This window comes from Aythya ferina (genome assembly GCF_964211825.1).
Source record: "Aythya ferina genome assembly, chromosome: 1".
Lineage (NCBI taxonomy): Eukaryota > Metazoa > Chordata > Aves > Anseriformes > Anatidae > Aythya > Aythya ferina.
This window is the reverse complement of record NC_140296.1, coordinates 123,945,165-123,957,612: the sequence shown is the minus strand read 5'-3', so window position 1 is coordinate 123,957,612 and position 12,448 is coordinate 123,945,165. Positions and strand designations below refer to the sequence as shown.

General features: G+C 40.7%; 1 protein-coding gene across 6 annotated transcripts in view; it reads right to left on the bottom strand.

Moving 5' to 3' along the window:
- Nucleotides 1-589: 589 nt before the first annotated feature.
- Nucleotides 590-12,448, bottom strand: part of HAO2 (hydroxyacid oxidase 2) — a 75,156-nt gene continuing 63,297 nt past the window's right edge. The window contains exons 2-11 of one of the 6 annotated variants that reach the window (XM_084501244.1): nucleotides 12,086-12,209; nucleotides 11,959-11,991; nucleotides 11,427-11,525; nucleotides 8,612-8,663; nucleotides 7,952-8,103; nucleotides 6,853-7,136; nucleotides 6,269-6,484; nucleotides 4,355-4,513; nucleotides 2,223-2,292; nucleotides 590-893 (exon numbers count right to left, since the gene is read on the bottom strand). In XM_084501244.1, the coding sequence (XP_084357370.1) occupies nucleotides 838-893; nucleotides 2,223-2,292; nucleotides 4,355-4,513; nucleotides 6,269-6,484; nucleotides 6,853-7,136; nucleotides 7,952-8,084 (918 nt within the window). In that variant the 5' untranslated portion in view covers nucleotides 8,085-8,103; nucleotides 8,612-8,663; nucleotides 11,427-11,525; nucleotides 11,959-11,991; nucleotides 12,086-12,209 and the 3' untranslated portion in view covers nucleotides 590-837. Of the gene's footprint in view, nucleotides 894-2,222; nucleotides 2,293-4,354; nucleotides 4,514-6,268; nucleotides 6,485-6,852; nucleotides 7,137-7,951; nucleotides 8,104-8,611; nucleotides 8,766-11,121; nucleotides 11,141-11,426; nucleotides 11,545-11,958; nucleotides 11,992-12,056; nucleotides 12,210-12,448 lie in introns of those variants that run through there. The other 5 variants (XM_084501245.1, XM_084501246.1, XM_084501243.1 and 2 more) reach the window with 5 other exon arrangements.

Below are 12,448 nucleotides of genomic sequence, written 5' to 3'. Positions count from 1 at the left end.
ATGCTACAGAAAAGGAAACATCCATGTGGGAAAAAAAAAATATATGAAAAAAAACAAACAAAAAAAAAAAAAAAGAAAAATCTCCTGGTTGTTGTTATGAGAGACCACAGCACCAGCAGAGTTGTTTACGCACTGTCACAAACTGGCACCGTGCTCTGAAGATGCATGTGTCCTGACCACTGCTCGGATGAGTTTAGTCCACGTTAACCATGTAGTGAAGGAGGAAGTTCACTCTCTGGGAAGCACAGGGGATTGTTTTGGTTACTAGTGACTTCATTTCTCTGCATTTAGAAGCAGAGGACAAGACTCATCCCACCATAAAGGGGAGCTGAGGTGCCTGTTAGCTGATGCATTTTATTTCTGTATCTGCTCTGATTTCATCCTGGCAAACCCAGGCAATGGCAGGCGTTGATTGTGATACTACCTGGAGCAGGAAAGTGTGTAGCTTCAGCTGCAGTCTGATGTGGTATGATGACCAAGTGGAAGAAGCAAGGGACATAGTTTTCCGCTAAGTCTTTCTGCCAGACAATAGATTTTGGAAGTAAGGCCCAACACAGGTAATGCCAGAGAACAAACAGTTTAAATTACATGTATTTAAGCAAGTAACATTTATATGAAGTATTAAAGAATTCATTGGTGTCAAAAAAAAGGGGAGGGGGGGGGAAACAGTGACCATTGCTAACACAGAGCCTTCCCTAATTGCTTCAGGAATTTCCTGAAGGCCTTCTCAGACATCTACATTCAACATTTGCATTTGCACCTCTTTTTCTCTCTTCAGTCTGTTTTGGAACCTCAGCTGTTGGCTGCTTCTCTTCAGAGAGTATTGCAGGAGGCTGTTTACAACTTTGAGAACTGAACCAGGTGCCGGCCAATTTCTGAGACGCTGGCACAGCCTGAAATAAATGGAGAAATTAAACATGTTGATGAGAGAGAAAGGTCTGTGGATGAAACTTCTCTGAGTCACAGCCCACAAGCCTAATCTTGTGTGAGCTGTGTGGGCCTAGGTTGACACCTCAGCAGTTCACACCCTGGAGCTCTGCTACAGAATCACATCTCTGCCTTGAGGTTAGGCATCTGGCTTCCCACACAAGAAAAGTTAGACACTAGGAAAAAAAAAAATCCTTATAACAATCAGAGTGGGGAAATATCTGATTCAGGCAGAAGTGAAAGGTGCACAAAAAGGACATAATGATGAGAGACCACCATGTGTCAAGTGACTGGAGATGGAGATTTGCAAGTACTGTTTCATTTGGTTAAATCTGAGTGGAATTTCACAGCCCTTCCAAAAAGCTCCCAACCTGCTGCTCTTGCCAAGTTCTATGCCCTTTTGCAAGTAAAGCATAAGAGCCTCTTGGAAAAACCCTTGTAGTAATCTTTACTAGAGAAAAAGTAACACAAAAAAAAACCAGACTATTAAGAATTCCCCAATGGATTTCAGTTTCAGTCTCCTAGTCAGCATTGCTGTCCACCTGAGTTCATAGTCACTGGAGCATGAAAGTCTTTAAAACATTATTAGAAGTGTGATAGGACCCTTTGTTGATGTTTAAATACTTCTGCACTGGACCTGAATGCTGTACTTGTTCATGTAAGTAACTGGAGGCCAGACTGTACAAATCTGCTGCTCGGTGAGTGCTGTTCAAACGTGGCAGCTACAGGTGGGAGCACAGGTGAGAAACACAGGACTAGGAACAACACTTAAAGCTTGGAGGAGACACAAAGGCTTTTAATCATGTGGAATGCAGAGATCTGAACCTGTACCAATGAGCTGTATTCTGTGGTAGACAGAGAAAAATTCTGCATACAGTTTTTCTGAACTTTTCATGTGGGAAAAAAAAATATATATATTTTACCCTAGTAAAAAATAAGATAAATATTGTAAAATGTTAATTTCCCAGTTTAACAGAAACTCCAATGTTTGCTCAGCTCTACTTAGTAGTTCTGCATTTCTTCGATTTAAATTGGGTCAGAAATCTTGCTTTAACCTACATTCTCCTTGCATTTTTCATTGCTGTGGCACTTGAAATGCAAATCAGTTTCACAGGAGACAAAGAATCACCTTAAATATAGCAACTGGATCCAGAACAATTCACATGGTTTCCTTCTTTGTTACCCATCCATCAGGCTTCTGATTTTAGATGGCTCGCACATGAAGCTCCAATCATATTCATAACCTCTGTATCACCAATTACCTCTGTAACCTGTATCACCTGCAAAATGCTTACCAGCTAAGGCCATTGACAAACGAAACTCATCATGAAGAATCTTCAAAACATCCTGAAGACCTTCTTCACCCTGCTCCAACAAAGAAAGCAGTCAGGGTAAAAGGAGCACTGGCACAGAACAATGCTGCAGGATGCTTGCACGGTGAGAGCTGGGACAGTCCCTCAAGTCAGTGCCAATTCCAGTCTCTCAAACAGATGAATGATTAAAATGATATGATGGATGTGCTTAGTTCATCACAGATTAATTTAGATGTTTTTCCTTTTGTGATACATCTGAACAGGGAAAGAAAACAAAGCTGTTTATCACTTCTGACATTTTCTAGCTGTAGTTTTTTTTTTAGTTTTCAGTTAACCTCCGCCAGTGGGCTTGTTTTAAAATGTCAAGTCTTAAAATGCTGACACTATTTTATGAAGTAATGAGAGTTTTATATATGGTAAAGCTTTAAAAACTTTAGTATACTCAGATACAGGGCTGAATAAAAATAGTATACTGTTCTTTTTCCTCCAAGCAATAACTCCAAGAAGCTCAAAATCCAATACATGTGATTTTGCTCTTACTGTAAAATAGTGGAAGATATTCTCTGTTTATTTTTTATTATTATTTTATTTATTTATTTATTTCTCGCAATGAAGTATGCTTTGGGTGCAGACAATGTCACTGCTTCCTCATGCCCTCCCTCTCTTGTATGCTAGAGTAATGCCACTGAAGCACATATCTAGGAATACCCTAAGATATATAATATCAAACACAGATGAACTAAAAAAAAAATCCTTCTGTTTTCAGTATGGAAAAAATGCAGACAAATCAAAGTGGCACCCTTTTCATGATAGGCCTATTTTCTGTGTGTATTGGCAAAAGAAACAGTGCTGCCATCTCTTCCAGATTTCTTGCAAGACTCAGGTGTTTTCTTGCTTAAAGCCATAGTACTCACATCACTGATTGAGTCTAAATTTTAAAGACACAAAATATATCTAGACCACAAAAATATTGTTTTTTCTTCTTGAGAAAAGCTTTAAAGTTGCAATCCAGAGGCTAAAAAGCAAAACCTTAGCAAGGAAAACAAAACAAAAAAAAAAAAAAACTTGTGTAATTACATTTTAATTTTAAATATTTTATGTTTACCTTCTGCATTAGAGGCCTGATTCATGATTCTACATCACTGCAATACACTAGGAGTCAAGAAGCTGCAAAACTGGAACTGAGACAGAAGTGGCACGCTTGGATACCTACAGGACTTGTGCTGTGCTCGATCTTGTTAAAAAGTTTTAAAAGTCAGTGGGATAGAGTTCCGTATATATATTTCTAAAGAATTCGTAATACCATTGTGAAACTGCTGTATCAAAATCATGTATTGTTTTTGAATAAGCTGACAGCAAATAAAATGTTCAGACTCATTTTTGTGGCAAATAAGCCCAAAATTTTCAAAAATTTCAATTTTCAAAAGCAGTGGTGGTCTGGACTCCCACAGTATTATAACACCAAGCTGCAACGTCAAGAAATCAGGGCCCACAAGACAATGTTATGAGCTTCAAAATCATATTTGAAATAATGAAATTCAGTGTTATTTTTAAATCAAATAAAATGCCTGGGTTTGATTCAGTTTGGGGTGGTTCCACATAAAATTCAGCAAAACAACAACAAAAAAAATGCTTAAGATTCCTCACTGGTGAAAACTGTCTCTGTGAGACTGTTAAATAACACCAATGGAGTCTTGGAGAGTGTGTTAAGAAAGCACACACCCTGGGGTGGTTCAGCCTGGAGAAAAAGAGGCTCAGAGAGGATCTTATCAATGTCTATAAATATCTGAAGGAAGGATGCAGTGAAGACAGAGCCAGGCTAATTTTATTGGTGCCCAGTGCCTGGACAAGAAGCAGTGGGCACAAACTGGAACACAAGAGGTTCTGTCTGAACATGAGGAAGCATTTATTTACCGTATGGGTGATGGAGGACTGGCATAGATTGCCCAGAGAAGTTGTAGAATCCCCCACCATGGAGATCTTCAAAAGCCACCTGGGCATGGTCCTGGGCAACCTGCTTGAGCAGGGTGGTTGAACCAGATGGCCTCCAGAGGGCCCTGCCAACCTCAACCATTGTGTGATTTTGTGATACAGACTCAAACCTCCTTACTCACCTTGTAAGCCAGACCCCATAAAGCTGGTCGTCCAATAAAGACACATTTTGCTCCCAGTGCCAACGCTTTTAATACATCACTTCCTTTCCGTATTCCACCATCTAAATAGACTTCGATTCTGCCTTGTACTGCCTCCACAACTTCAATCAGAGCATCAATCTGCAAAGAAACAGCCACTCACAACTTGGGATCAGCTTTTGATTGCAAGACAAAAAGGAGATAACCCACATAAACAGAAAGGTATACAACACTTTAATAGCATAAGTTCTCAAAATGAAACCAAACAATTAGTCATGAATAGCTTGGTATCAAAAGTTGCACAACATAGTGCATCTTCATGCTCTAGTTGACAGGTAGTCAGTTCTACATGTATTTTCCAATGTTTTCCTTACATTGATATTCTTTCCAGCACTTCTGATAAGTGAAAAAGAAGTATTTTCACTTGCTTTCTGATTAAATTTTGAAAGACTTTAAAAATAAATTTCATTGTAAATAATACTTTAATTTGAGACAATGATGAAAGATAGGTGTTTGTAAAAAGGATGTCAAACTTCTCCTTGCTACTGTCCAAATTGCCAAACTCACATTTCAGCGCAGTCCTAGTGACCACCTGTTGAAAGCCTCCTCAAGCCCCATAAAGCAGCTATGAAAGATTTAATTTGCTATGCAATACAGCCAACATATCATTTCCTCCAGGCTAAGTCTCTTGATTCCCTGAGGTCTTTTCTACAGCACACAGCATAGTGACAGGTTGGCAGTGCAGGGCAGTACCATGCAGAGACGCTGGCTCTGGTCCCAAGATCAGTAGAACTGGTGGCATGACATTGCACTAGACCTAATTAACCCTCCTTTGTAGCAAACTCAAAGATCTCATTTCTACAATCGCTTACACTCTCTTGCGTGTTTTTCATCATCTTAGGGAGAGAAGCTGTAACTAAGATAACTAAATAGATTTTTCCAAATGGTCATAAATTTTTTCAGAATTTCAGGCTGAAAATTTTGGGGCTGAAATTTTTCAGGAGTAGCTCACCAAGAGCAGTGACAATAGCTTCTTCTGCCAGGTTTGTACCAGAGGGGTGACAGGGCTGAATTAAGTATCTATTGTTTTGTCTCTGTATGTAAAGAAGCTTTACATAGATGCCATTTCCATTATTATGCCTTTAGCATTTAGAATTATTTATTTATTTATTTTTGTCACCTTTGACATAGAAGAGAATTCCCTGGTGTCAATTTTTATTTTATTGAGGAAAACAGAGAAGAGAAAATCCATAAAAACATGATAGTATGCAATAAAGACATATAAACAATGAACAATTGGAAAAATGGAGATCAAATTAAAGCAGTGAAATACATACATGTTAAACAACCCATTATTTTTTTGTACAGATTAAAAAGTGGAGGAATTTTTCTTCAGATACGTTATTCTTTCTTCAGGCTTATGAAAGTCAATGAATTCCCATTTAGATTTGAGTCTGTGAATATGCAAGCACATCTCTCACTAAATCTAGCTGCACTGTTTGTGCATGTTTTGGCAGAGGTTTAAAATGAGAGTACGTTATACTCTCATTTGTACATTTTTGGTCCAGAGCTTCATTTTATTTCTGCTGCAGTGCACAAAGAATATGTGTGCACTGCACCAGCTAATGAATAAAACTTTCATTAAATTGGCCAGTAGTTCTGCTTCAGCAATGTGAGTTCAGTGCTCCCAAGACACTGAGAAAATACTTGAGTGGGCAGCCCATGCCAAGGCATGCATCTTACCATTTTAAAGCTAAAGTACATCTGCACACATCCACAGCCATGCAACAAACACACAAGTCTGCCAGAAGCATATATGCAAAGACGTGTGTACAGATACCCAGGGCAGCACAAATGTCCATACAATACTCTTGGGATATTTGTTTTCACACTTACAGTGGCAGGTCCTCCATCCAGCTGCCTTCCGCCATGATTGGACACAATAATTCCTTGAGCTCCATGCCTCACTGCCAGCTCTGCGTCTTCTTTTGTCAAGATGCCTTTGATGATGATAGGCAGGCGAGTCAGGCTCTGCAGCCAGTAAATATCGTTCCAGGTGACTGAAGGATCCAAGCTGTTGGGTGGCAGTCCGTACTCGGAACAGTCATCTCCCTGTAGCCATAGGACAGCAAAAAAACTCATCTAAGCTGTAACAATACAGAGACTTGAAGTCTTTTCCTTCCCTCCCTGGAGGAGATGCGTGAAACTTGCTAGCAATCACATTCATCAGCTCCTTAAAGCATGTATCTCTGGATGACAATAATAATGGGGTTGGAAATCAGTGACTCTAAGGAAGCTGTACTGGGATGTTAAAACCAGAAGCCAGGCTGGCAGAAGGTCAAGCCAGAATGCTGCAGAAACAGGAGGGGAGAAGATACGCTTTGGACTCAGCAGATGCCAAAGCAGCAGTTACCTGGTGGTTCTGTCGCATGTGGTGCACACCAGTACAGTGAATGAAAGAACGAGATCATTTTACCAACCTCAAAGGCTCCCTCCAAGTTCTTCAGCTTCATGTGGGGAGGAAGCCGGAAACCATTACGGACATCATCACGTCTTTTGCCTGTGTAGGGCAGATCTGCAGTGAGGACAAGGCCCTGGAAGCCCAAGGCCTCAGCCCGTTGGACCAGCTGCTGAGAAACTGCCCTGTTGCGGTGGATGTAGAGCTGGAACCATCGGAAGCCCCCAGGGGCGGCTGCGGAGATCTCCTCCAGCGTGCAGGTGGAGTACGTGCTGGCAATGTAGCAGGTGTTCATGGCATTGGCCGCTTTGGGAGGTATGGAAAAATAATCACAAAAAAGGTCACTTGAACAGTCCCACCAGACAATGGGTGTGATTTTTTTTTATACATTGTTTACAGAGAACACCTGAACTCTTGTTGTATGTATATCCTACCAAACACAGAACACTGTGAGTTGGCCAGTACACCTCAGGGCTTACAACTGGCTGTATTTGCCTTATGCTGTTGCAGGGCCATGGCTAAGGAATTCAGGTAAATTGCCAACTGTTGCTTTCATTTTGGAAATAGCGTTTTAAAAACCACTAAATATCAGCGTTTCACTACCACTTCCTCACAGGAATGCATGGTCTAATGCTTTCAATGTACACAGAAATGCACACAGGAAAAAAGATATTTCTAGGGGTCAGCTCTCCAAGTTTAACAAATGATTAGGCAAGAGAGGTTCTGTTTTTCTCCAAGCACATTTGTGTCCTTTCTAGAGGCTATGGCATTGAGGAACTGTGTGGTTCTTTGGCGTAACTCAGAAATGGTGTCTACGGTCTCTGTCTAAGTTTGCAGCAGCTCCCATGGGGCTGATCTGGTGTTACTAGCAGCTGGAGAAGTATAGCAATATACAGCTTCCCATGCACTCTGTGTCACCAGACCCAAGTGGGTTATCCACACAACGCGATGGGTCATCCACAAACAGGCTGTCAGAAGGTTTGCCTCTTTGAGCCTGGACACTTTGCTCAGTCACACTTCAAATTATCCTAATGGCTTCTCTGCTGCAGAGCTGGAAAAACATTTTTATCTTTTTTTCCACAAACTACTTTTTGGTACAAAACAGCAAAGCAGAAGAGTACCTCTGGCTGTGCTTTTCTCTCCATCAGGCCATGCTAGCTGGTGGAAGCCAGTGGGGGCAATTCCTACAGGAAAGCTGATTTCAGTCCCCAGGAGTTTAGTCCTTGTGTCCATCACAGATACGTCCCGCAGCATACGTGGCCGGAAATGAATTCTGCAAGGCAATAGCAATAAAACACCTTTCAAGATAGTAGTTGTCCCATGTCTTTTTGTCTTTTGAAGCTGCATGGAAACTAGGTCTTCATATGCCTATTGCAATGCAGGAATCTGAGCCAATAAAGAAAACAACATATAAAAAGACTCTTTATCTTTTTTTTTTTTTTTTTTTTTTTTTCTTTCAGAGGTCAGTTCAGCCAGCAGTTCGGCCACTTCCACCTAACACTAATCCTATACTCCTGCTCATTGTCCACAATACTTCATTTCTACACTTCCCATTTCAGCTTACCATGCTTTATATCACCTGTTCTCCTATTGTCCATCCCACAGGTTACTTCTACTTGTAGCCCAGTGTCAGGTTTCTGTCTTCCACTCTACCATTTGCAGCATTTTCCCCAAATCCCATACTACTTGTAGAGGCAAGGTGTTAGGAGCCCAAATACTTGCACACAAATATAGTTTAAAAGTTTCCAGCACAACACCCCTCCACTTCTTTCTTACATTACCTTTTATATGCCAGGATGTTTTCATCACGGGTGCTACACTCATCTGCTCCAGCTGCAAAAAAATCCCAAGCAATCTTGGGTAAATACTTTTTAGCATGAGCTTCAAAGTCTGACAAACACACCATAGCCATTGCAGAGAGATTCTCTGGGAACCCTGAAGAAAAGAATAACATCGAGTGGAAATTAGATCCATGAACTGTCACTCTCTCTTCCAGGGTTCTCTAAGGGCATTTAAAGCAAACTTTGAACCCCTTGTAGAAGAGTTGCTGAGATGTTGTCTCAGTCTAGGTGGCCCAACCTGTTCTTGAGACTATTTTCTGAGAGTGTCCCAGTCAGTTTCCATCTCCAAAGTGCAGTCAGCACAGCACACAACACCATGGTAAATAGCTTACAGCTGATAGATACCCAAACAGCATTATATATCCGGGGTGACTGTAAGCAATAATCAAAACACGGTTATATGCTGTGCCATGCACAGTGGGCTTTTGTGCGGTGCCATAAGCTTCTCCTTGCCACTTGATGTCCTGTGCCAGACACATCCCTGGGAGGTGACAGATATCATGTAGCACATGTTGGTCTGCAATATGTTTGGCTGACTTATATATATTCCCAGTGACCACAGTATTTAGAAAACACTCCAGTGGGGAATAAAGAGCATGACAGAGGCAGCTCTTATATCAGGGTAATCTTGAGGTAATAGTGCTTCACTTGACACTGGTCCCTGAGCACATTTAATTTATCTGCGTAGCTTCCTAAATGTCCTGTACTTGTGTCCCAAAATATTGACAAGGCTGCCCCTCATACAAATTTAGAGTCTGAAGGGCAGTGTGAGGAGCTTGCTCTGATTCCTTCTGAAATATAAGTCCAAAATGACATAAATCCCTGCTTAGCTGTCAGAGAATCATGGCAGAGTTAGCAAAAATAAGGGATATTTGGAGGTTATCTAATCCAACCTCAGACTTAAAAGAACTTGTAAAAACACATCCAAGTCATCAGGATTCAACTGCTTGCTGAACTTGGTCTTTAATATATTCTGTCTCCCATACGAACGAATTACACCATTGATACTTATTTGGGTATTTCCTAAAATTTCAAGTCTTGATCTTGCAAGTTTGATGACCTCAAGAAGTTCCACCAGAATTAGAGAAGCTAAGGGAAGACTGGTGTTTTGCCTCTTGAGATTCCTCTTGAATCAGAACTTCTTTCCAACATCAGTTTCTCCTTAATCAGGCTATGATTACCCAATGTGAATAACTATTTCATCTGACCTCAGGCAAATTTTGCCATTCATCTTCTGCCCTAGTATAATGAAAACTGGAAGATGCAGCCAAAAAAAGTAGGAAAGTAGGAAGAAGCTTGCATCTCTGTATCTCTCTTTATTCTGTCTTAATGAACAAAAGCCTGAAGAGGATACTTTAGGTCCTCTGCTATTTTAAGACACAGCAGTCATTTAATTCGATCACAAATTCCATCTTAAAACTATTTGAATTATTTATTCCACCAATTCTCCTCAAAGGTTGTCCCATAAAATCATTCACTGGATAGTCCCTTAGGACAGCTCCCTAACTGAACCATTACTTACGGAGTTCCTTTTCTGAATTCAAGCCCATAAAATTCAGAAGCAAGTAAAGAGTCTGCATCTAACATACTCTGGCATGAACACATCATAAAACTATGTCCAAACTGTTAGTGCAAGCCATTGTCAAGGCCAGAGTTGGGGAAAAACACAAAATATTTTCTATACATCTTCAGTTCTCTATTTTAACAAATATCTTCTGGGTGTTTACATTGCATACTACAGCACTAATATACACTAAAAAAGGACCATAGAAAATTTGGACAAACTATGTCCAAATAGTTTGGACAGAAAACACTGACAAAAAGCAAATTCCAAAACATGAAACATGATTCTAAGAACTACCCTCAATCTTTCAGGGAATAGATGTGACATTGTGTGACCCAGATGTCTAATCAAACCAACATAAATGCTGACTATCAAATGCCTGCACTTACATACTTGTGATCCAGCCAGGTCTAAAAACTATGCAAATTAATGTTTTAGCAAACCGTGCCCATGTGTGAGGAAACATACAAAACACAGACAAAATCAATTTGCTAAATTGTTTGTTGCAATTCCTTCAGTGGGTCTGATTAAAATAGGTATTTTTCAAGGTATATGAAAGCATAAAGTTTTAAAACAGCTGTGGTTTTTGGTCTAATTTCTCTACAAATGTACAGGAAGAAGTAAATACCCTAGTTTTCAGGATTAGCCTCCCACAGCAGATTAGCAGGGGTTTCAAGCTTCACCAAAACCAGTCCCATGTTTCTGATGTTGTACACTTCTGACACAGATAAACACATAGGTTATGTACACAAATCCAACCTGTCAAATTGCAGACATGGATATGTCTCTCTAACTGAGATGCCTGGAAAATTAGGACTCCGTTCTCTGCTAGCAAAGAGCTAAGGATGAGGGAATCATTTGAAGACAAAGAGGAAGCGTGACTTACTTCTTCAGCGTTGTTTTGTCTACCCTGGCAGGCATTAGGTAGAAGGTGGTAAAAATATCCCAAGCCCACTCTGTATGTCTTCATGACATCAACCATAGCTGACAGCACAAGTCTTCATATACCATATATCATGATATACCATAAAACACAGACCATGACTTTTGCTTCTCCTACTGTTAGGAAGGCCAAAGTCAGGAAGTGCAAAAAGATAAACTAAGTCCTTTAATGGTAGAATAAATTGTAATTTTAATTAATCCAGACCCAGTCCTCATTATCTCACAGTTCAGACCTCAGTTTAGACTTACGTTGGATTCTAGGAAGAGCAGCAGGAGGTAAGATCCTCTGTTTTAAGACAGCTTACAAACAGGATGCAGAGAAGGTCTTTTCACTGAGTACTATTTTTTCTGCAGTCAATAAGCAACCACAAGAGATTAAAGCTCAATCCTGCAATAAACTTTGTACTGTTTGTGTAACACTAACTTTGTTTGGCTATTAGATCATTAGAAGGTCCTTCCAAAAAACGCTTCACCTAGTCAACCAAGCAATTGCTTGGGACACAGCACTGGAGCTGTGCTCTTTGGCAGTGGCTGAAGGCTGCACATTCACCCCCAGGGAAGCAAATTTTTTTTCTGGGGTTTGATTGAAACACTAAATTAGCCTGTCAGAAGGGATGAGAGAGGTTCAGTCACGTGCTGGCAGTGTCCTCTGTCACGTGTTCTGCATGTTCTGCTGATGTTACAGGCAATAGGAGGGGAGGTGAAAGGACATTTCCCATGGGGAAAATTCAGTCTGTTGAAAACGTGGTAGCCCTACCAGGAAGTCTTCATGTTATCTCACCTTTGTGCAGGTCACTGAGGGAAACTAATGGGTCTGAAAAAAAAAAAAAAAAAGCCTTTTAGGTTTGTTGTGTGTTTCCACTCCATGGACAACCAAACCATTTCCTTCAAGCCTGTTGGTAACTTACTGCTGCTGTATGTGCTACAAGTCCCACGAAAAAGATGATCCGCAGACTGTGTGAGTTCTTCCAGCCCACAGCTACAGAGCCTTGAATATTTACCACCGTGTGTGGAGGAGACATTTTTTACTTCCTACAGTGTATGAACAAGTAAAGTAGCCTTTGTATTCTGCCATTTTTTTAAGGATTATGAGTGCTTTTGTGGTCCACCTGCTCTCCCCCTGGCCTTGCAGATTTCCTCCTTTGGCTCCCCACCCAGCCACCTCCCAGGAGCACTATCTGTCCTCTCCCTTTCCTGTGCCTGGGAACTGGTGAGACTTCTCTGTGCTTCCCACCATTTCCCCTGCTAAGCATTACAAACTGGCTCTGAGG